Below are 24255 nucleotides of genomic sequence, written 5' to 3'. Positions count from 1 at the left end.
TTTCTATAGCGCTTTTCCATCTTCACGGCACTCAAAGTGCTTTACATCAAGAAACCACTCACCCATTCAAACACACACACTCATACACCAGTGTACGCAGACACAGGGGTGAAGTGGGTTAAGTGTCTTGCCCAAGGACAGAATGACAACCTACATTTGTGGAAGCTGCAACCACACCACCAATGATGCAGATGCAGACTTGCTGCTTATGCACCGCCTTCTTTCTTGGAATTCTGTTATTGTTTAATAGGGTTTGGTACTTTTTCTTCAGCTTGGACCCTTTCTGTCATGATCCATGTAGTTGTGGATTATGTTTTGTTTTTGTTTTGTAGTGCTGCAAAATGACCCAATAAAAAAAAAAAAAAAAGGATTTACACCACTGACCTGTGATGACCGTTATACTAATGAGAGTGGGATTCAAACATCCAACCTTCGGATCACTCCTACTGAGCTACTGTCGCCACGTTTACATTATGCCCACTACACAAGATGTATATAAAGACATTTGCATACAAACCTTTTCAGTTACATACAGCACTAATAGTCCGAGGATGATTGAAAGTACTGAGATTCTGACGTCTTGTTCTCAGTGCAATCACCTACTGTATTATAATCAGCTTCCCTTTCATACACTTTAATGGAAAACCTGCTAAACTGCCAGTAACTCAATCCCTGTTCACATCGTCAAACACTTTGGCCACTTCGGTACATTTCCTCTCTTTGGCTCGAGTGTTGAATGTAAAACAGCCCCAGATGCCTTTTGTTCCTCTTTGCTCCGATCAGAAGAAAATGTAAGGCGCAGTGGGGATATAATTTCTCTATGAACTGCAATATGTGAGTTTAGTGAGTTTGGAAAAGCAACAGTCTGTGCTGAGGAGACGGCACTGAGGTCAGTTTGAGGGCATGGTTGGGAGGAAAGCAGTAAAACATAGGAGCTGATAAACAAAAAAATAAGAACATAACTTAAAGAGAGAGAAGCAAACACTTATATGTACTCAACATAAGTCATATAGTTTATTCTGTTTTCCAAAACGATAGAGAACGGTGTTGTTATTCAGTGTCTCTAAATGTTAGTCTACGGAATTCTGCTACTGCATTAAAAACAAGTTCACACATACTCTAAAATGTGACAACAATTAATTCACACTTTTAATTTTTGTTGCATACTAGGTGTGATATTTGGTCTATCTGCAACAAAAAGACAGTACTTACAAGGCCCTTATAACTCTATTTTCCGATATATATTATACACTATGTCCTCATCAAAAACACACTTATTTAGGCTGAATTCTTCTCTCAAACGGAAAACAGTCTATTAAACCTTGTGATGTCATGTGGCAATACAGGAAGTGCTCCACTGTGTTTTTAAACTCCATATACCTTCACCAGAATCATTTGGATAATTCCAGTCCTGGATTGACAATTTCTACTGAACAAAAGATAAAAAGTAGCTGTTAAACTGAAAACTACTGCTTCATGACATCCTCATTCTGTGTAATTTGGGACCTTTAACTGGTTAAGCAGTTTTTATTCATGGCTCCATCTTTGAACTAATTTAAACTTCATCTAAATTTGAAACTCACTGATTTTATTTGTCAGAAATATATCTTGATAGCTTTATAACTTCATGGTAAGAATCAGTTTTTAAAATCCATGCACCAACAAATATAAAAACACCCTTATTTATAGCCAGTACTGATCTGATTTGCTTCTGTGTAATATTCAGACCACGTCTCCTCCTGCCTCTCCTGCCTCTCCAGTTTACAGTGTCTCCTCTCAGAGCAGCCCTCCACACACGGCTCTGCGTCCCCTGGGCTGCTCCATATTGTGGTCTGAAGAGGGGAGAGCGCTCTTTGTTTCTGTAGTAATTGGCTGAGATGTGTTGAACCATGTCACTGTCCCCAACTCCACCTCGGAAGCAGCAGGCGGTGGGGACGGAGACCAAGATGAAGCTGCGAAGTCTGGTTATTAGACAGGCAAGGCGGCCATTATCCTCCAACAAGCTGATATGGCAGCAAAGAGGGGAGGGGAGGGAGGGGGAAGGGGGATGACACACTGGAAAGGTTATCACGACTGCTGGGGTTTCATTAGAAAGAACAAATCACCGCGATGAAGATGTCCGAAAGAGTGAGAGAGTGAAAGAGGCGGAGAGAGTTGAAATATTATCCTGGGCGATCATCTAACAACTGATAAATGCGATGGTCTGGATTCATTGGCTCAAAATGCAACATACATTTATGCAAATAATCAAAAGGATAATGGCACTCAAACAATCACAGGCCCTTTTGGAAAATGAGCTCTAAAGACGTTGCATCTCAGTCGAGTGTTTGGTGTGGTCGGATACACCGCTAGGCTAGTCACTTTAAAATTCAACCTTGAGCAACAGGCGTGACTTTGAGAAGTGTGGCAGTGTTTTTATTATTCATCCTCCTTCTGATATAGTAGATATTTAAGTACAAATATATCTTTCCGGTTCTTCCTAAGGCATTCATGCTGGAGAGGTAGAGATCGCTAATAATATTTTAATTGTAGGACAGCCCCAGTCCCCTTTTGGTTTTGACAAAAATATCTGTGTTCCTGTTTACTAATTCAGGTTAATATACCCTGGCCCTTCCTGGCAAACCTCGCTGTGCACTCAAGCATTGACTATTTATACATGCAGAAGCAAACTGAATATTTAAAAGCAGTGATAAAAACAGTGAATGAATTGTGGGAGCAAAAGCACAAGAGTCTGTCATAATGGTTGAAGGTTTAATCCCACCTCCAACCAGTACATCACCCTATGTCCTTGGGCAAGACACTGAACCCACAAGGCCTCCAATGTCTGCAAACTCTGCATATGAATTATGATTATGAAAAGGCCTTTGAATTCCCCAGTGAAGGTGGAAAAGCGCAATATAAATACAAATGTAAACTAAGATTGTTAACCATTTGGCATAGAACCTATTTTTATTGTACTAGTAGTAGTAGTAAAATTTGAAGATTTGAAGTACACATTGTAAACATACCTTGATCCATCAGGTAGCTTCCTATCAAAAGAGGTGCTTCTGGGTATGCCTCCCTGGTGCTGCTGTAGGATCTGTTGGCACTGCAGTCTCTCGGGCCCTTGGGTGGGAGAGCCTCGAGACAGCTGGGGGCCCCCGGCTGTGGGCATACGGTGCCATGTAGTGTTTCTCCTGAAGGGGGTCTTATACTCGCAGGGCGTCCCCTCACTGTCCACTTTGTACTCCACCATTGGGATTCGGTACAGCTCTGAGCAGCCCCTGGGAGAGACACAAAAAGACACATGGCTGTAGATAAGAATGTGGACAAAGCATTTATTTATGAATGCCTGGTTACAAGATGTTACAAGCAAGCAAAGACAAAAAATGTTGGTTAAACTAAAGCAGTGTTTCTCAAAGTACCATCTATGACAATATGAAGTTAGAGCTTAAAATGGTCAAAGCTGAGACTAAACCAGGTCTAAAATGAGACTATATGTGGTTACAGTGCAGAGAACCTTGCGTATCACCAGAGGCAGCCCGAGTAGCCACAGTGGTCCACAGTTTGTGCAACACAGAGTTCTGGATATCACTTTATTACATTAGATAAGAGTAAACAGATAATACAATCAACTTAACAATGTCATCATTAATGCAGGAAAATATAACACAATCAATATAATATCAAGTTACTTCAAGTGAACAAGCAAAATACTTGGCAACATTGCAACTACTTCCACAAATACACCAGTGTCTGGATAACAGCCTATTGTTCACTACTTTATTATTGTCATGGTGATTGTGTTAGCTTCAAGCACCAATTTGAACAAAATGTTATACCTTTTCTGTTTATGTACTTGTTACTCTTGACTATATGACTTTTGTTTCTCAAATTGGAATTGAAAAGTATGCAATGGGGGCAAGTCAGGTTTAAATGTTATGCAACTTAAAACTAAAAGATAAAAATATTACATCCCGCTAGGAGACCCACTACAACCACTGCAAAATATTGCTAACAGCACATAACTTACAAGCAATAAAGGGCAACAGCCAGACTAGGGCCTGAATTGCAGCAGTTTGACAACAAAAACACAAAACCCCGTTAGAAACATTTAGCCAGGGGCACACATCTACATTCTATAACCCTGATAGCTACAAGTACGCCTTGAGGAGACAAGCTTACACTCTAATACATCGGGGGCTTATAGAGGCACTAGACAGATACTTAGATTTGAACCCACTGTCTCCCGTTATTCAAATAAAGCCGAAAATCTTGGCCTGACACTTAATCAGATATGAGTCTCCCTTGAGCAGGTCTACACAGGAGGGGGGGTGGGATTTTGCCCTACCCCGCTGGTGCTGTGAGGGTCTCTGGGGTGGACAGGGGCCTACAGTGCTATTTCATGCAACATTAATCATTGGGGCGAAGGGGAAGAGTCTCATATAAGCTGTGATAGAGAGGGGTCTTGGAGGGCAGTGCTGATGGCTCAGGGTTAAACAGCCACAGAGATCTCAGAACTATCTGAAGCATGACCCATAAGATTAGGCTGCCCTGCCCCCACACAATGCACTTTACTGGAATGATGGGAGGGGGACTAGGTATGCTCTCTTCAAAGCAACAGTTAAAAGTAAAAGCAGCAGTTGACTAACTCTGGCACATTTACACTCTCTAAACATGTTAATTTAATGTACACTGTCCCATATTGAATACAACAAATAAATACAAATAAAAAAATGCATAATCATAACAATCACGCCACAAATGATCAAGTTTCTGTTCTCTTTTTGCCACTCCCCAAGCCCAGATAAGCTACAGGGATATGCTGATATAAAACCCCCAAATTTAAAATCATTAGGCTGGCATGGTGGCTAGCCTTTCTGTGTGGAGTTTGCATGTTTCTCCCTGTGTCTGGATGGGTTTCCTCCTGGCCCTCTGATTTTCCCCATCAACCCAAAAAACATGCTACATAGGTGTCCAGGAAGAATAGCTGATAGCTGAAGGCTAAGGTCAATTAAACAATCAATCAATGAACCTGCCCAGGGACTACAGGTGGAAATTAGCACTGGTGCTACAACCTGGTACAATGCATCTCTCCTGTTAAGGTTAATGTTGATTGTGCACTGTCCCTGTCTCACTAAATAAATAAACTATAAAATAAACTATAAATTAATTACATTTACTGCCCAAGTGAAGGAATGTCCCACATTACAATTTAAAATTTGAGATTTCCAATCATTGTAAGACAGTTGTCACAAATGGAACAGAAATCATAATACTGATATGCCCCTAGAAGAGAAATGCTGATAGTTGGATGTAGATATGGTAATATTTTATAGACCCCCCAGGAATTTTATTTAAAGCAAAGCGCTGAACATGCAAAATACACACAAAAAAAGCAAAACAGAAAAACTCAACTCATCTGTACATATCATTACTAAGACACAATTAATAACCCTCTTATTTACACATATTTAAGTACAGTGAACCAGAATTTACTCCACACTTGCTGATTGATAAGACCACCCATGCCGAGGCGTACACGTTACACTATGGACATCCTCATAGAGTCCTTTTCAACAAACTAGGGCAGAGGAGGCTGCTGTTTACTCTAGGTGTCCCATTGGGGAAGAGTGTGTTATAAGATCTAAGTACTCTGCCTCCCAACGACTCCCCCTGCCCACCCGTCCCACCTCCTCTGCAGCATCTCACACATCTGCAGAGCGCGTATGTGCTAGACCTGCCCTTGATGGAGTGTCCACTGTGCTCTACATGTCCCTGGTGTTCACATTAATTATTTACTGAATGTCATGTAGTGTATGTTATATGCATGGCTGGGCTCATATGTGGAGCAGTGTACGTAATGAGGAGGGCCAGTGTACATTGTACAACGAATGAGTTTGTTTGTATTGCAAGAATTGACCCAAGTAGGGTTACAATGTATGGTATAAGATTAGATAAAGAGCATAGTTACATGTTTAAACTTGGCAATGGCCTTTTCTACGGGGTCCATGTGTCCTCTACATTGCAATAGTTTTCATTATTTAATGTTCTTTTTCCTCAATGACATTTTTGTAAAGGAGAAATTGCAGCTTGAAATGATTTGAATGAGTAACAAAGGGTGTACCCTGGCAACTGGATGAAGTAGCTGGAATGTGTTTCTTATAAATAAATCTATAATAAAACAAGAAAACAAACCATTTCTAATATAGGGATAACATTTCCATATAAATACAATACTGGGGATTAGAAAAGACTATTAAAAGCTTACTGTTTGTTTTCATGTTTTGCTTTTAGGCACTTACCAAAGGGTTGTAAGTATTTTAAGGCTTCTCCCAGTGGGGCTGTATGCTTGCATGTGTATGTTTGTTTTCTTTCCCACACTAAAACAAATATCAGTATTCAAGTGTTGTGAAACCACTAGGGTAAAATGTCCTGTTTTAACGTCTACATGTGAGAAGTTATGGCTTTTATTACTTAATGCAGAGCAGTTAACATTACAATGGACACTACTGATGGGTACTTCAATTCCCAACGATGGTGAGAACACAAAATTGCCCCCTTGGGAGATTAAGACTAAGATAACGTTGTTTTTTTTGTCCAATTCTAGTTTTCCTGGTTTAGTCCTGGTTTAGTCCTGGTTTAGTCCTGGTTTAGTCTTAGTCTAATATATGTTAAGTTTCTGGGTTAAATCTTTGTTAAATCCCAATTTTCATGTGGTGTCTTTGATTCCATGCCAATTAAACTTCTAATGCTTGCCTTAACTGAAGCAAAAGAACTATTTTGTTTTTAAATAGGTCATATATTTGAAAAACTTGACAATAACTGTAAACCGTGCCATGATCTGTGATAAAGACTAACAAGAAAAAGCACAGATTCATTAAGGTAATAAGTTTGAATAGAAATACCGCTACCCACTATTAACATTTCCTATAAAGTTGTTTTTGCTCCAGCAATCATGGTCATTTCTTTTATCTAATTGGCTGAGAAATGTCCCTTATTATTTCCTATCATTTGGTAACCTCGGTGTCACATATCGGGAAGCTAATTAGCTGTTAGCCCCTTGACCGTCGCTCCATTGGTCTTGGTAACAGGCCTGTGAACGCTCTCATTACCTTGATTAACTGTGTGTACGTGGGGCTGCCAGGTTGCCACACACTATTAGACCCTGGATGGGCTAAATCCACATAACAGCTTGTCAACAGCAAAGGTCTCCGATGCTCTCCCTCGCTGTGCTTTTTCACTACAATGAGGCAGAAGTGACAGGCTTAAGTTTCTCCACTGACCTTAATAATATTTCCCTGTGCCCTTAATGATTCAAAGGGAGTAGTGGGTAGTTGTCTTAAACCAGGAGTGATAATGGGGTAAGCACAGGTCCTATCAGAGACTTTATCAAGGCCAAAACAGGTCTGATGGACTGAAGGACTAAACCAGGTCTAAACCAGGACTATTCAGGTCAAATATTCAAAACAGGACTAAACAAGCATTATAAAAATATATATCAGTGTTGATTAGAGAATATTATATTAAAATGCTTTGATCAATGAATAAGTGGAAAAAGTTGACATAATATAGGGATGTAACAATAACCAAAATATTGTGATATCGCATTGTCAAAGTTTTCACAATAATATCGAATTACAAGTCTCTTTGCTTAAATTAAGAGTTATGGTGCAGCAATAGCTAAAATAAAAGACAGAGGGAACTACATAAACCATGATCCTTTGCTCCATTTCAATGTAGACTACATGAAGAAATAACAGTTTTAAGTACTTTTAAGTCATAGTTCTTTGGATTAAGTCTTGTCAAGGCATTTTAAGAGGAAAAAAATAGCATATTAACAGTTTTAGTACCGTACCGTGAGATGTATATCGTGAAAATATCGTACCGAGAAATTTGGATATTGCTACGTCCCTAATCGTGAGCCTCCCCTCCATATCGTGAGCTTTCCCATGATATTGCAATAAATATTGTACTGTGAAGTTCATACCATGACAATATCATATTGTAAGACTTAGATATTGTTACTCCCCTAATAATACATATTTATAGTAATGTAATTATTTTTGAATCACTTTGTCATGTAACTTGTCTATCTTACATGTATTTCATTGCATTATTGCTCAAAAACATTAACATTGGGAGAACACTATTACTGTGAGCAGGCTTGCCTCTCTATAGACCTGACCAGGAGGCATCACTTATCTGCCAGTCCACATAGAGATAGATGAGTGGCAAAGATGACTTTTGTTTAGAAAATCCAAGTATATAGACAGTAAATATGTAACTGAAAAGACTATGACAGGAAGAAGTATTTTGAGGAGCTTTACGAGTGGACCTGTTACAGTCTGAAAACAACTTTCACAGACTAGGATGCGTCTAATGGCTATAAATCAAAAGGTAAGAGCAAGAAATGACCAGCAACAGATAAACCTGTAGACCTGACTCTTATTGTGGCTCTTATAGTGGCTCTTATAGGGGTTATTAGCTGAAAACGAAAACTGGAAATGGGTAGAAATTACAGGGCAATGGCAGCTTCTTTTCCTTTTCTTCCCACCACTGCAATCTCTGGACTGAACACAACAGCCTATAAATTATACTACAATGGCCTACATAAAGTTGTCCTAGAAGGAGCACTACCACTCAACATCAGTCCACCAACATGTGGAACATTACATATGGTCAGATCAAAACATGAGCCTCTTAAATGTAATATTCAGTGGGTTTTATATCACTGTCCTTTTATCTAATGTCATGGAACTACTTTAACATGACCAATGATAAAGAATAAAGTTCATAATTAAATTATCACAAAAACTCAACCTCACATAAAAAAACAACACAAACAAACAAAAAAACCCAGAAGTTAGGAAATGTTAAGACAATATTTACACTTTAGATGTTTTCAAGGAAGAAATCTTGAATAACTAACGATTAATTAATAGGGGTTGTGGTTTTCTAGCTTAATGTTGTAGTAGTCATTTATTTGGACTTTATTTACTCAAAAAAAATTAGCCTATTGGCAATTGCTAAATACAGACATCACCAATATTAAAATCACTATCATAACCAAATATTGTATGTTGTTTCTACCAAATTTCTATGGCTAAAAATAAGTAACTTACTAGCCTGAACATCTTACTCAGCCTTTTTTTCCCCTCCTGTGACCTTTAACCCCAAACTGGTGAACTGTCACTTTGATGACCCGTCCGCAGAGTGAGTGACACGTTTAATCCATTCACGAGTCTCAGCCGCAGCCAAAAGCTTCTGAGGTCAAACCATTGTCCTTGCTTCCTTTAAGTCCTCTGTATAGGTTTTCACTGGGGAAGACCCAAGGGTTATTTCTATACAATTGATTTGACAGAGCAAATGGTACGGTAAAGAATGGGTAAAGATTCAATTGTTATGATGGTTAGCTTTGTTTAGCAGTTGGCCACTTTTTCTTTGACGCTGTGGTTGCTTGGGAAGTGAGAAATCTGGTTTAGCTGCGGTTCAGATGAGAATGAGTAATGACAAGTCTGATGACACTTCAAAAGCAAAGGTCACACAAGGCAGTCTGACATCACACCAAATACTCATTATTTAAAGAGCTACGCTTCAACATGTACAAATATAGTCTTCATTTCTCAAACTGCATTGTTATAAAGCAGTAATGTGATACTTCCTTTGGCAACAACCAACATTAGAAAGTATGAAAAGGATCTATTAAAATGTAAGAAACAGATAATATTTAATTTGGGATCAAATTTTTAAGCAAGCAAAAAAAGGATGAACATGAACTTTAAACTGTGACTATCTAGTAGGTCAATCTAACTTGTATATCATTTTAACGGTACACTATGTAACTTTTCTCTAGGAGGAGTCTGCTACCTGCTTTTCTCTCTGGATATGTTATCGCTTTATCTGCAATGTTCCACAGAATGGCATTAAACTCAGTTAGAACTTATTTAATAACATTACTACAAGAAATACACTGAAAAACACATTTGTACTGTGAGCTGATCTGACCTGCAACTTGGCTTGGTCTCCACAGAGATTGATAAGTTGAATGCCATACGGTGGAAAATATTAGGCCAGGGGTCTCCAACCTGTAGCTTGGGAGCTATCAGTAACTCTCCACCCCTTTCCTAGTAGCTTGCCAAAGGATTTCTGAATTATACACATTGCACTGAATGACTAAAATTTGATGAGCTTCCATTCATTGTAAAAGTATCATTCTGATGCCTAACTTTGCGCACTAATAAATGGATAAATGTTTCTGTTTTATAGGTATATCACTGTTCCCCATCTGAGGTTTTCCTAATTTCCTAAGGTTTTCAATTTCTTGTGACTCCTAAAATTAGTTGCTCTTTGGTATTTTCCTTTTGAAGAAAGAGGTTGGAGACCCCCATTTTAAGCAAAGCAAAAACATCCGCATAGAGACAAGCAGGTGTCTGACCCTCCACCAGAAAAGTTACACAGTGCACCATTGAGATTTATCAATGGCAAGGATAAATTTGATTGGATATCTCATTGGTGTCTTAAATTCAATGATTAGTTATGATATCTAAGTTTAAATATACTCTAAAGTTGTGGTTTTATTGCATATCAAAATTGAGCTTTTATGTGCACACCATAATTGTAGCTATATTCATTAAAATATTTCTTTGCCAACTGGTTTTAGCTTATGTTCTCGTTCTTGGTACTACATTCTAACACACGGGAACCATGGCTTTGTGTCCTCATCATCGTCTTTATGTCTTGTAATGATCAACCCCTTTAGCCCGATCTTTTGTTTACTCTACATACCTCAGATGACCATCCCTTTAACCACAAGCCAAACAACCAATCACTGCCATGTTCTGCACATCACATTCTTGTTTCGAAGCACAAATCTCCCTCATCCTTTTCTCATTAGATTGAATCAGTGAACATGTTGAACTGGTTTAAAGCTCTTCAATGTAATGATGAAGAGGGCCTTGGTACCGCATTGGGCTAAACCACATCCTGCTGCCAGTGTAAATAAAGACAGGGCAAGGTAAGGTGAAGCTAATATTAGAGCGATAACGCTGCTACATGTTCATAAAATAAGTTTGTAGAGCTGAAGAGACTTCAAGAACTTAAATACATAGCTGGTCATAAACGCCCTTCTTGTAGTTCTAGGGTGAATTCTCTGTGCATGATCAAAAAGATAGCAAGCATTTTTGTCTTCATTCAAGTAGGATCAATAGAGGCTTTTGATTAAAAAACAAACAAACAAAAAAAGCAGATTGATTTATCTCACAATTACACATTTCTGCACTCTGAAAATAATGCAAAAACACAAAAAAGTAATTAATTGAAGTATTTTTTATCTTTTTATTAATGAAATTTTGGTGCTACACTTATCACGCAAATACATCATTAATTTCTTCCAATTTTGACATGACAGCTAATATTTTTGTGAATAGTTCAAAATCCAACCCTGTGTGTATTTTATGATTTGATTTGATATTTATGTTTTAATAGGATTCATGAAAGTTTAGTTTTTAAGCAATAACATTTTAATATGAAATTATACCTTTTCAGAATTTCTGAATATATTTGTAAGAGTATAAACTACAAGGTTAGCAAGTTTTATAGAGAATAAGACAAGATATTTTTGTTGTATGCAAAAATGTTACTTAAAAACTGAAGTATTTATAAATGCCTACTTCCAATTGCAATTCTGATTCTACTGCAGCTCTAACTACCAGCAACAAAACTCTTGAGAAAGTATATGACCTCCTAACATACAAGCACATGCGCTGAATCACATAAATCTTTTACATGGTGAACTATTTTGTAGTTCATTATGAAAACATGCAGCCCTATATCTGCACACTGCATGAGTTTATGAAAACATTTCTTCCTGTCACGACGCTGTGTGAAGCCGGCTCTCTTTGTCTGGAGGTCATGGGACGCTTGTCATTGTTAAACAGCTAACCCCCATCTCCTCTGGCCACAGGGGACTGCAGGCCAGGCCTTCAACACTACTGAATTCCTTTCCTTTGAGGTAACAGAGAAGAAACTCAAGCCCTCATTGTTGACTGCAAAACACTTTAGCAACTCAAAGACGCAACAGTGAAAACCGGTGGAGGGCTCTCGAGATTTTTCAGGTGAACTTTGACCTGTGGGTTGGTGGGAGTCTTGGGAGAAAATTCGCAGATCTAAAGATGGAGAATGGTGAAGCTCTTGAGACTGGGGTGGGAATGTTTTGAATCCAGAAGGGGATCTCCCAGTAGTGTTTGGCACAAATGAAGGTCTTTTAGGCTATATAACTCATTGTGCACTTTCTGTATTAATTCAAAGCATGGTTAAACGTAAAGGACAGGGTAAGGAAGAACCTCCAGTGTGAAGCAAGTACCAAATTAAATGCACCTTTTTGTGGAGTGTACAGCACCTGCTACTGATGTTATTGCTCTTCCTTTATTGTTCCACAGTACAGCATTAAACTTACATTTCTCCATGGAGAGAAGAAAGTGACGCCCCCATGCCAGATCTGTGGAAAGACAACCCCACTCATGGTAAGAATACATGTTTTGAGCAATAAACATCTGTAATTAAAAATGCTGTGGAACATTCCTGGCAAAGCAATGACATCTCCTTGGAGACAAGCAGGTGGCAAACCCTGTTACCAGAAATGTCACAAGGTGCAACTTTAATGTGAAAATTACAGTCTATAAAGTTGTCTTCACACTCAACCTAGTTTTGCTCCAATTTAGTTTTGATGATGTTGACCGTGTTTGGATCTCTTCTAATCCTGGCTTAGTTCTGATCTAGGCTGTGTTAAATTTCTAGTTTAGTCCCAGTTTAATCCCAGTTTAATTTAATAAAGTTTTGATGAGAGCCTATAAAGGGAAATTTTATTAGTTAGAAAAGTGGTAGCTACAGTAAAGATCAACAATACCAAGCGCTATGTTCTCTTTCTGTAATACCTACTAATCTTCTGCATGCATCTGTCAGTAAACACCATATATATATATATATAGGCCAAGCTCAGTCCATAAAGCACAAAGCCTCATGCAATCCATTATAGACAGCTACCGCATGATCTAATGCACTGTTTGGCACAGTGCAATGCTGTGATGTGCACCTGTAAATAACCTATATATAACCACAAAGTGATACGCTGCTTGTACTGTTCATGTGAGAAGGGAATGCATTATATGTGCTTATGATGTTACTTTTGTGATCTTCTTAAAAATCTGCCAAGTGCTATTGCACTAAACTCCTTTACAAGCTTCACAATAGTATCCAAGCCCCCTCTCCAAATCTCCCCACCCATAGTTACTCTTTGAAGGCTGCAGACACAAGTTCAGAGACATCGGAGTAAATTTTGAAGGATGTTTTGTTTGCCTTTTGCGATTATGATGGTATCAGTGAACCATCAGTCCTAAGAGGATTAAGCACTGGTTGTGCCAGAGAAGCTGCTGTGCTTCAAAGACTGAGCCTGTCCGTCCACCATCTGGAGAAGTAAATAAATACGACACGACTGTTGCCGGGGGAAAGCGCAAAGTTCACAGACAGTTGCGCACACTTTGTTTGACATGTACAACAATCACACATATTATTGAGCTCCGTTATAATCATAGTAATGCACTGCTGCTTTCCAGATGCTCAAAGTTGCTTCTAATTTTGTGTATTGTTGAATCACTCTTTACCTGGTGATGGTTACTGTTACGGTAATCTGCTAACCTGCCCCGTTAGACCAATGTAGATTGAACACCAGAACATATCAACCAAGGTGTTGTTTTGGAGATATTCTGAAATACCTGTCCAGACTATTTCCTAGACAAAATTGTCCAGTTTGTCCTTCATATAACCAACAAACCATTAGGAAAATATATATACAGAGAAACAATTATCATCTTAAGTGAGAAGACATAAAGGTGTCCAGTCACTGCCAAAACTCTAGTAAATTCACACCTCACTGTACACTGTGCATTCTCCTGGCTGCCGTGGTCCACACATTAATCTTTACAATCCTAATAAAATAATGTGTTAGCCACTATAACATTTTGCCAACTAAAACACAATTGGCCAATGAAAGGTCTAATCAACTAAACACTTACAGCCCTACAAGGATTGCTGTACTGTGATGTGAAGCAAATTCATGGGAAACTATTTGAAATTGTCAAATAATTATGCCTATGTCTATTCAATTGCATTTACATGTATTTTACAATTATATGTATTCCAGTAGAGTTGTTATCTGTCACCTAAAATCCTACTACATCCAGGAAAATTAAGTTGGCTAACTGGTTTCTCACACTCCCACAACAAGCATCTTTTAACATTTTATTTCTGTCATTCTACTTTGACAATTTGTAAGTGTGAAGAAGACAGCATTTGGCATCCCTCAAATCTGCCAGTCTGACTCACCGACCAAACAAAGATGTCATAAATATGCGTGTGAGAGAATGAAGGATGTAATTTCCCAGCTCTGTCTGTCACTTGAACGCAACACGGGCAGATGTGGTTTACAGGGCTTTCACATAGGCCTTCCTTTAGCACAAAGACACCACTTTAAGTCTATTTATTATCATGGGAGTCCCCCTCAATCACAAAACCAACACTGCCTTCCTAATTGCAGAATAGGGCATTGTATGAAAAAAAGCTATCTCCGAATGTGAGCTGTCAGACAAAAGGCAGCAGGAGTCAAGCTATTAATCAAAACGAAGCCCTCATTATCATTAGTGGAAATTGCTGACTATTCATGTATGTGTATGTGACTGTCTGTATCGCATAGACTAGAGTTTTTCGCCAACAACAAAGCCATGCTGAAATGAAGAAAATATCTTCTCCAGAGAAATCAGAGTGTTAACATAATGCACGTGTAGCAGAAAAGGTGTGTAAGCATTCTTTATGTTAATCAGGAGAAATATGAGAGCAAATGTCAGGATAATTTGGCCCAGCTGCACAAAAAATGGGGAAAGCTACTACAGCGTTGCAGAGTTCGGGACACCTGCTTAATAGCTCACAATAGCACTGAAAGGAGGTCTTAATTTGTAGCAGGAAGAAATGAGTGAGGTTTTACTGATTTATGACACAGAAGTACTGCATTGTGCACAATATTGTTCAGACAGTGAGACAAAGCCAAGTGCCACAGGGAGTATGAACTGAATTTTCACTTTATTTGATAGATCTAATTAGAGGTGAGTGAAATGATATAATGTAGTTAAAAACTCATTGAAGGCATGCAGTTTATTCATTGTACTGCAGGTGTATTGTTTTCAAAAGCCAAATGTAAAGTATTTTATAGCAATCATAACATTATTCCTTCCCTCTTTGATAAAATCCACTATACAGGTTTGAAATGTATGGAGAATTGTCAATACTTTTTGACATTGTTTCAAATTGAGATACCTGTTTTTGCAATTGAACCCTTCTATTGTTCTCCACTCCCTGCTCCTATTGATGAGCCTCTGTTAGGCTTCGAGTGAGGGACAGAGGGATTTAAAGTGAAATATTATGCAAAATTTACTTTTATGAAATTTGTTGTAATGGCGTTTCCTCGACAGTAGCTTTGTCAAAGTTGTATTTTGATTGATTCATGCATGTGTAAGTACTCATATATTATGCAAAATTTGAGGTTTGAGTGCTCAAAAAACACCTACCCCATATCCCCATCCACAGCTTTGCTCCTACTTGATATTTTACAACATTTTTTTGATTCAGGGACATACACATGGGGCTCAAGAATGTTGCATAACCATAAAAAAACGAAACAAAAACAAATCCAGTGCTGGCTACAGTGAAGTGCCACTATGAAGAGGCCATATTGTTCACAATTCAATGTAATGATACCTATATTTCTTGCCCCCAAATTATAATCAGTATCGGCCTTGTGTAATAATAAAACATAAATAACAGTAAAGTAAAATAAAATAAGTCCATTGTGGCGAAATTGTTGTGTTGAAGTACATATAGGAAGACTACTCAGGGCTTATTCTTATTCTTATTTATTTATTTCTAAAGGGTCAGCACATATTAAAGCACATTTAAAATGTAAATATGTAAAGATTATAGACAGCGTGGCTAATTTCCATCATCAATCTGCCGAGGGACTGAAGATGGAAATTAGCTGCGCTGGCTATAATCTTTACATATTTACATTTCAAATGTTCATTAAAATGTGCTGTCCCTTTACAAATAAATAAATAATAAGAAGAATAAGCCCTGAGTACTCTTTCAATATGCACTTCAACAAAACAATTTCACCACAATGGATTTATTTTACTTTACTTTACTGTTATTTATGTCTGATTATTACACAGTGCTACTTTATATTGAGTATTTATATATAAATCAGTATTACCTCCTTGGTGTCCCATCTTCGTGCGGTTGGATGATGACCACTTTGACACTGATGGACGTTCTCAGCAGGTCTATCATCTGCTCGTGTGTGAGCGTCGCCACGGCAACCTTACAGATCTCCACCAATCTGCTGCCCTGCCTCAGTCCGGCTTTCCACGCAAATCCAAAGGGCTCCACGTCGGCCACGATGCCCTCGAAGTTAACGTGAAAGCCCAGCTGACCCAGACTGTTCCTCCTCAGGGTCATCTCGAACGTCTCACAGCCTCGAGTCACAATCTGGGGAAAAGAAAACAACTCATTATTACTGAGATAGCCATGCACATTCAATTATTTCATAGAGTTTAACAAATATACTAAATTACAGTGCTTCAAATACGGTATGCATTTTGGATAAGTGGCTCTATTAAGATGTTGGACTAGTACATTATAACATTATGAATACAAAATGCATAGTTCTTTACCAATGCAATGGCCTTAGATTAGTAAAGAAAATATAAACAGAAAACATCTTGAGAAAGATTGAGGGATTATACATACAAACATTTAGGGATAAATATACAATAGCAAATATTGTAAATAAATAAATAAAATCGAGTGATTCTATATAAATCGATTCACACCAAAATGATTCAATTACTCAGATTATAAAATTAGCATAACTTTCCAACAATAAGAGTTCTCAGAGTAACATCCAGTTTAGAAATCAGATTATGACAGTACCAATTTTCCCCTAAGTATGTGAATGTAGTGAATACGTGCGCAAATTGTCATGTGCAAATCAAAAACATTTCAGCCTGGTAACTACCTGGCTATTGTCCATGATTCAGGCCACATCAGTCAAAATAAACAAAAGTCTTGAGGGACTTAGAAGACAGTCTGTATGTTTTAAGGTTAGAGGTTAGGGCTACATCGAATTAAAGTTCAGTATTGTGCGTCCTTACAAATTAGTCATCTCAGTTTGCTCCACACTGGCTGGTTATAATCCCTTAATGCAATTCAAGTTCAGACCAAGTTCAGTCTAAGTTCAAACCACACAGCGAAAACAGCGGTGGCAGTGCGGTCTACAAGGCACACCTTAATACGTGAGGTGCATTACAGCCAATAGCACTCCCTGTAAGCTTTATTATCGTGGCAACCGCTGGAAAAAGCTCCGCAGTGCATCGAATGGGCCTTAATCACCCATCAGATTAGTCCTGGTTCAGTTGTGGGTGACTGGCTCCATTTGCACAGAGTGGCAGCTGGCTTCAGGGACACATTACTGAGTCTATGGGCTTGTCAACACCGAACCAGATTCTCACACGGCCAGAAATCCTACCCCACTGTGAAGGGTGAGAAGGGAGAGAGGCGGGAGAGAGGGGCAAATCAGAGAGGGAGAGAGAGAAAGAAAGGTGAGAGTAGAGGGTGCAGACCACTGTGGAGGGTGGAGAGGGATGAAGTGAGAGAGAGAGAAGGGTGAGAGAGGGGGGGGCAAACCACTAAGATGGGTGGGAGGAGAGAGAGGGATGGTGGGTGGTCAGGGAGGAGTGGGAGAAAGAGGCCAGAGAGAAGAGAGAAAGTTAAGGGGATGTGTGTGTGAGAGAGAGACAGACAGAAACAGAGAGAGAAACAGACAGAGAAACAGAGGGAGAGGGAGGGAGAGACAGAGGGATGGGTGAGAATGACAGATTGGAGGTCAGAGATGGGAGAGATAAGAGTAAAGAGAGAAAGAGGCCAGACCACAGTGAAGGAGGAGAAGGGAGAGAGTTGGGGGTAAAAACAGAACAAGACCAGACCAGGAGTGATAATGAAGAGATGGAAGAGAGAGGGTAAAGACAGCGGGAGACGAGAGAGGGAGGTGTGAAAGAAAGAGAGTAGGAAAGACCACCAAGAGGAAAGAGAAGGGAGAGAGAGGAGAGAGGTGAAAGAGAGAAAAAAGAGAGAGAGAGAGTAGGTAAGACCACAAGGATGAGCCTGACACATTGACACATACTGAGTGACTTCTCACAATAACGGACTGGTGAAGTGAGTTTTGAAGACACATGAGCCACAAAGAGAAGCAGCTTTCAAATGTTTTCGCTTTTTTTCCCCCCTTTTCGCGTTTACCATCGTGCGCAAAACAGTTTGAGCTAACTGACAGGTGGTAGCCAGGCCAGTCATTGTTGTCTGAATTCCTGCTTTTGCTGTCACATCAGTAATTTCATTCTCCAATTTTAGCTACAACTTCTTCATCTTACCGCATGGACACCTGTAGAAGGGCATCTGGAATAAAATAAGCCTGAACTAGAGTTAGACTGACTGACACAACACCAACATCCACCTCTAGAGTTTTGGAAATTTGAGATTGCAAGAAAGACCTTGTGCTCAGGATGCAGACATTAGGCCCATTAAATCAAACTGCCCTGTCGCTGAAATTCATTAGGCCCAAATAATGGCCTCCTAAAAGCCTTCATTAGCAGCTTTTATTCCCTCCATGTGGGCCAGTAAAATATGTCCAGCTTCTCCTTTCAGTGGCCTACATAAGTCATGGCACATTTCCACACTCTAGATTATCCATCACAGACTATGTTTACATGCACATGAAATCTGATCATTATTTCTGGTGTTATCAGATTATTGAAATGTCATGTAAATACACATACAGATTTAATATGAGTAATCTGTTTTTTTTTTTTTTCTCTTGCTGTGGATCCTACCTGGACGTCTGATAAATTACAGTGACATTTTTTAGTGATCTTGTATTTGTATTTATTGGCTATCTATTATCTCTAACACTAAGCTCTATTGTTTTTAGTCTCTTGCTGTTATTGTACTTTTCACGTAAATTCTCCATTGCGGGACATATCAAGTTTGTTATATATCTTATCTTAATTGTATCTATATTAAAACTGTTCTCAAAGTTTAATCGCTGAAAGTAAAGTGCACATGGTCTGGAGGCAGAGTGACCGTCTATCCTCTTTGGCAGTGATGAGTGGTTCAGACGTCACTGATCCTGGCTTTTGAAACTTGTCCATGTGTGTTGACAAAACAGTGTCAGTCCACTTAAGCTCAAAGCAGAGGCCGGACTCTCACAGTTCAGTCCCTTTGAGTCCACTGTTGGGGCTTTCAGAGGTTTATCATTTACCAGGCAGAGAAATGTAAGGATCCAGGCGCTTTTCAGTTGTAAATTACCTTTGAAAATGTGGACAAAACGACATCATTCATCCTGTCTGTTTGACTATGACCACAGAGATGTTAATTAGAGACTGATTTCATGTGTCTTTCAGGTTTTTAAAACATGTGTTCATATTATTCAGTACTGATCTTAGCCTACATCAACCAACTTTTAACAAAAAAAAATCTTTTAGTCTGGAAATGTTCCAGATGACTTGTCTCTGCAGCACAGTATAAATACTTCTGACAATTTGGCATTTGCAGTTACACTCTAACTATATTATTTTTCTGACATTCTTCTGAACAAGTGAAAATAGCTAAGATCCAGTATATGAAAGTTGCAAAAAATAAAATATATAAGGTAAAATTATTGAATAGCTTTACCTTCTAAAGTAAAAAATGTAATTGAACTAAACTTAACAAAAACATAAATATTAACACTGCAGTGTAATAGTTAGATAATGTTTGTTGGACTGTACATTATTTTATACACTACATTCATATTATATCCATGGATTTTAGAGTTATGAAAAATTTGCACTGTTGCCATAGCAATTTACAAAGTACTCAGTAAATAATGCCTATAAACAGGAAGCTGAAATCCATAAGTCTATAGTCCGACACATGGCAAACCCACTTCACTTTTACCTTCTAATACTTCATGATGTCAAATATGATTGTGAAAGCACCTAGCGCAGTATTACGCAACTCCTCCCTGGACATACTGTCATTTTCCAGGTTACATCAGAAACTAAATGGCACTATTTCCACTAAACAAAAATAGCCTTCCCACTGCCTATAGCCAAGGGGATTTGCCCTTAAAAGCTGAGCATGTATCCATCCACCACCGCTGCAGTCACACTCAGGAGGGCAGAGGACACAGCCATCACAAAGCTTTTAGCCCAGTATTCATAACAACTCACTCACACTATTCTACCGCTGCTATAGGCCGACTTTAGTTCGCATTACATCACAAGTCCGGCAGCCTGTAAATCCTTCCAATGAAATATGAGCGCGCCCAATCTCCAGACTGCACAAACACAGACACCTCAGGGATATGGTATAGTGTGCATGGTCAGCTATGATACTCACTGTGCGAGTAATACAATCACATACTTATTAATAGTTTTGCACCAGCCTCGCGTGTGAGATATTCTCCACAAATCCCCCTGTGGTGAGACGCAAGTGAGTGCAGATTAGCATAACGAATGAGGAAGAGATGTCCTTTGGCTAATCACAAATGTTAATGTATCCTGCACTGTCCTTTCCTGGATGAAAGAAGTGCAAAGTGAATGACAGCTGTGTAAGGATTAATTATTCAAATGGGATTCTGCTGCTTTTTAAGATTACTTACTATTCAGATATCTAGTTTTAGTCTTCTGTTTCTAAGTATCTTTGAAATGTAACTTTCTTATTACTAGGAGAAAGAGAGGGGGGTTCAAAAATGTGGAAAACGTTCCCGTACTGGCACATAATGTGATGTTAAAGCTATGAGAAATGAAAGATCTATCTTAAAGGTGCCAAAATACACAATGTGGAATAAATGAAGAAGTGCAAAGAGAATTAAAGTCAAATACAGGTCAGGCATAAATGATTTATGTAGACACACTAAAATAGTATCAAGTATTAAGTGCAACTGCATGCACGGTACTGCATAATTCCTTCTCTCCGTCAATTCCACTATAAAACGCTGAACACTGTTGGTAGACAGATACTTTCTTTAAAGGTGTACCATGTGGTAAAGGACCTGTAATGTCCTTAGAAAGCTTTGACTACAATTTAACTTAGCTCGTATAAAAATATCTTAACTGCAGGCCTGTCACGATGACAAACTTTGAAGTGTGATATATTGCTTATAAGTAAATATAGATGATAAATGGTAATACTAGCACAATTATCCCCCCAAAAATCCTTTAAATGCACAATGTTATTAAATACTGTTGAGCTGCAATGAATAAACAGCAGACTGCAACACATAAGTAACATAAGTTTAAAATTTGACTTCATAATTCAATCTCCATCATCTTATCTTAATGCAGAAAAAAATAATAACCCTAACCTCATCTCATAATATATTGAACAATAAGTTGATACAGTAATTATCATGACAGGCCTACCAGTACTTGAGTGCATTCTTATTGAGCATGAGGTCGCCCTTCCATAGATATGACCTTATACGTGTTCTGGTGGAGTCACCTGCTTGTCTCCATGGAGATATACAAGTGGCCGACCTTCCACCTGTTAATTTGCATAGTGCACCTTTAATATTGAATGCATTAAATATACTTTGATGCACTGATATTTTAATGACTATGTTTCAGTTTAGGTGGTTCACTAAAGTCTAGCTCTTGCGTTAAGCTCTGTGTCCCATAAGAGTGCCCAGCTCAAACCAGGTGTTTTTATGGCCTATTTAGAACCAGCTGACACCAAAATAGCACCGCCGCAGTTGACCATTTTAGATGAGAAAAAGAATGAGGACTCTGAAAGAACAAAGTGGGTAGCTTGAGCATCTTAGGGCACGTCAACTCTATTCTTAGTCTATAAAAAGTCCCTGTATTTCATTTTATCCCCGTTAAAACTGGGTTGGTGACCTGCTTTAAGCTGTTATTGCCTTACCTGCACCAATCCACCCCCCCCCTCCTTTTCAATGATTTCACAATGTGACGCAAATCATGTTAATCTCTCCATCAAATAAAGTGTCTAGCTTTCATGAAATTGCATTGGTGTTTAATAATAATGACTAGACTTTGACAATCATTTTTGTTATGACCTAAACGTCTGGCTGTAAACCCCAGCTGATTATACGCAATGAGCCAAAGAAAGCTGTCAGCAGGAGGGCCTGTTTAATCCTCTACTGTGGATGTTTTTAAATTCAGGTACAATGCAGTTTACAAAGACACAAATGGGATGAGGAGAGAGTTAAGGTTAAACAAGATGTTGTAGATGTAGATGTTTTTGTTGACTTGAACTTGAACACTGCTGTACTGCTGTCAGTGTATGGAAAATATACAACATTATACACACTACATTCTGGATTCCTTACACTAGCAGTTAAATGAATGCCTCACCCCACTCTTCATCCTCTGTTTTGCTGTAAATGTGAACTAATACTAAGAAAAACTAAACAAAACATGGCTTACTTGGGTGTTGATTGCAAAGACATGTAGAGGCAAGCTAAAAATAAATGCATGTACTGTGTGAAAACACGGGCAAAGAACAAGGACAAAACTTCAGAGCTGAAAATAGCCGACTTGTATGGGTCATTTGGCCATTATTAAGCAAAGGAAACTTTCCATATCCACTACCAGTAAAATCCACCTGCAGCTCCCTGTCTACTGTCAGTATTTATTGATTACAGTGTGACTCTCCTAGAGTTATCATTAGGGTGGATATTACTGTGATTACTGTTCTAATGACTTGAACTAGATGGGTGTCGTTGTGCATAGAGCCTGTTGTATTTTTTGTACAAACAACTGCCAAGTGATTACTAAAATAAAAGGCAGTAGAATAAATAAATTAAACAAACTTGTCAAACTGTATACAGGTTAACCAAGGCACAGATAATGATGCAAATCAAATAGCAGCTTGTGGTGAGCAGTAAACCCTGAATGGCAAAAGTAATATGAGTAAAATGCATTGTTTCACCACATAAAGACCGCAGAATTGGAAAATGCTCCAATGCCCCATTTGAGCTAAAGGCAAGCATTACCACTGAAATGTCTCTGTGCGAGTGTGTGTTGTGTTCACGGAACCATCCGGAGTTTACTAGGAATTATGATGACAACATCCAGCCAAGTATTTCCCATTGTAATAACCTGGAGACTGTTCTGTTGTTTAAGTCATGCATTAGTGCCACCCGGGTCTGTCTACTTTAATAAGTCTTACTATAAACTGGATATGAGATAATGATGTAGTGTTGGTGCTCTATACCGTCTTTATCTTATGTTTTGCAAGAATGAACACAACAAAGGAGCAATTTAAATACACACAAAACAATATAAAAGAAAAATCCTTTTGCTACTGAACAATAATGTAGATAGGCCTATGCTTCTCTATTGAGGAAGAATAAGGAAGCATTCGTGCATACATTTAATATGTGCAAACTGTTTTAGAACTGCCTCATTTCTGCTTTATGTATTTATGTATAGTTTTGTTAATTATCAGATTAAGTACCAGTACTGTAATCTTACTTATATGTAAAAAGAAACTAGAAGTCACATTGGAAACTAATGCTGACAGTTTGAGGAGGTGATGCACAAAGCTGTTCGCCAAATGTGTAGCTAATTAAAATTGAAAGTGACACTAAAATTTTAATTTAGGAAGTGTGCTGGAATGAGCTCACATAGAAAATGGGAGTATAAATAATACATTAATACAATGCCAACGAGAGAAGTACATAATCACAATCTAACTAAAAACAACATGTATGGGACATCACATTGTCTCATGTAGCTGAATAAACAGTAACCACTATTAAAACCACGATTGTAAACATGCAATTTGCAATTCTGATTGGATTTCAGTGATATGATGTGGTGAGGTCATCACTTCAATTTGTGTATTAGAGACAGAAACCCCCCCCCTCTGTCTGACAACAGCCAACATGCGATATTGGACTAGATTATAATTTTTGACACCAACAAAAGTCAAGATTAACAATAATTTGTGATTCTGATTCTAAAGATAAAATGTATCAGTAGGATACAGACAATTGTGAAGCTTTTAGTAGCCAAAATAAGTTATTTAAACTTAAAATAGATACAGCCAGCAAATAATAAAATCAAAATATAAAGAACTTTTTTTGTGGCTTCACTACAACTATTAGTACTT

At 38.4% G+C, this 24255-nt stretch overlaps 1 protein-coding gene across 1 annotated transcript in view; it reads right to left on the bottom strand.

Moving 5' to 3' along the window:
* The window catches only part of LOC110157006 (signal-induced proliferation-associated 1-like protein 2), a 141208-nt gene that overhangs the window by 34172 nt on the left and 82781 nt on the right, over positions 1-24255 (bottom strand). Inside the window, exons 9-11 of the mRNA XM_055162828.1 lie at positions 16298-16572; positions 12437-12478; positions 3009-3263 (exon numbers count right to left, since the gene is read on the bottom strand). Coding sequence (XP_055018803.1) covers positions 3009-3263; positions 12437-12478; positions 16298-16572 — 572 coding nt within the window. The remainder of the gene's footprint in view (positions 1-3008; positions 3264-12436; positions 12479-16297; positions 16573-24255) is intronic.

The sequence above is a fragment of the Boleophthalmus pectinirostris genome, unplaced genomic scaffold (assembly GCF_026225935.1).
Source record: "Boleophthalmus pectinirostris isolate CB_2022bp ecotype Guang Dong unplaced genomic scaffold, ASM2622593v1 HiC_scaffold_5, whole genome shotgun sequence".
NCBI lineage: Eukaryota > Metazoa > Chordata > Actinopteri > Gobiiformes > Gobiidae > Boleophthalmus > Boleophthalmus pectinirostris.
This window is presented reverse-complemented; position numbering and strand designations above follow the sequence as displayed.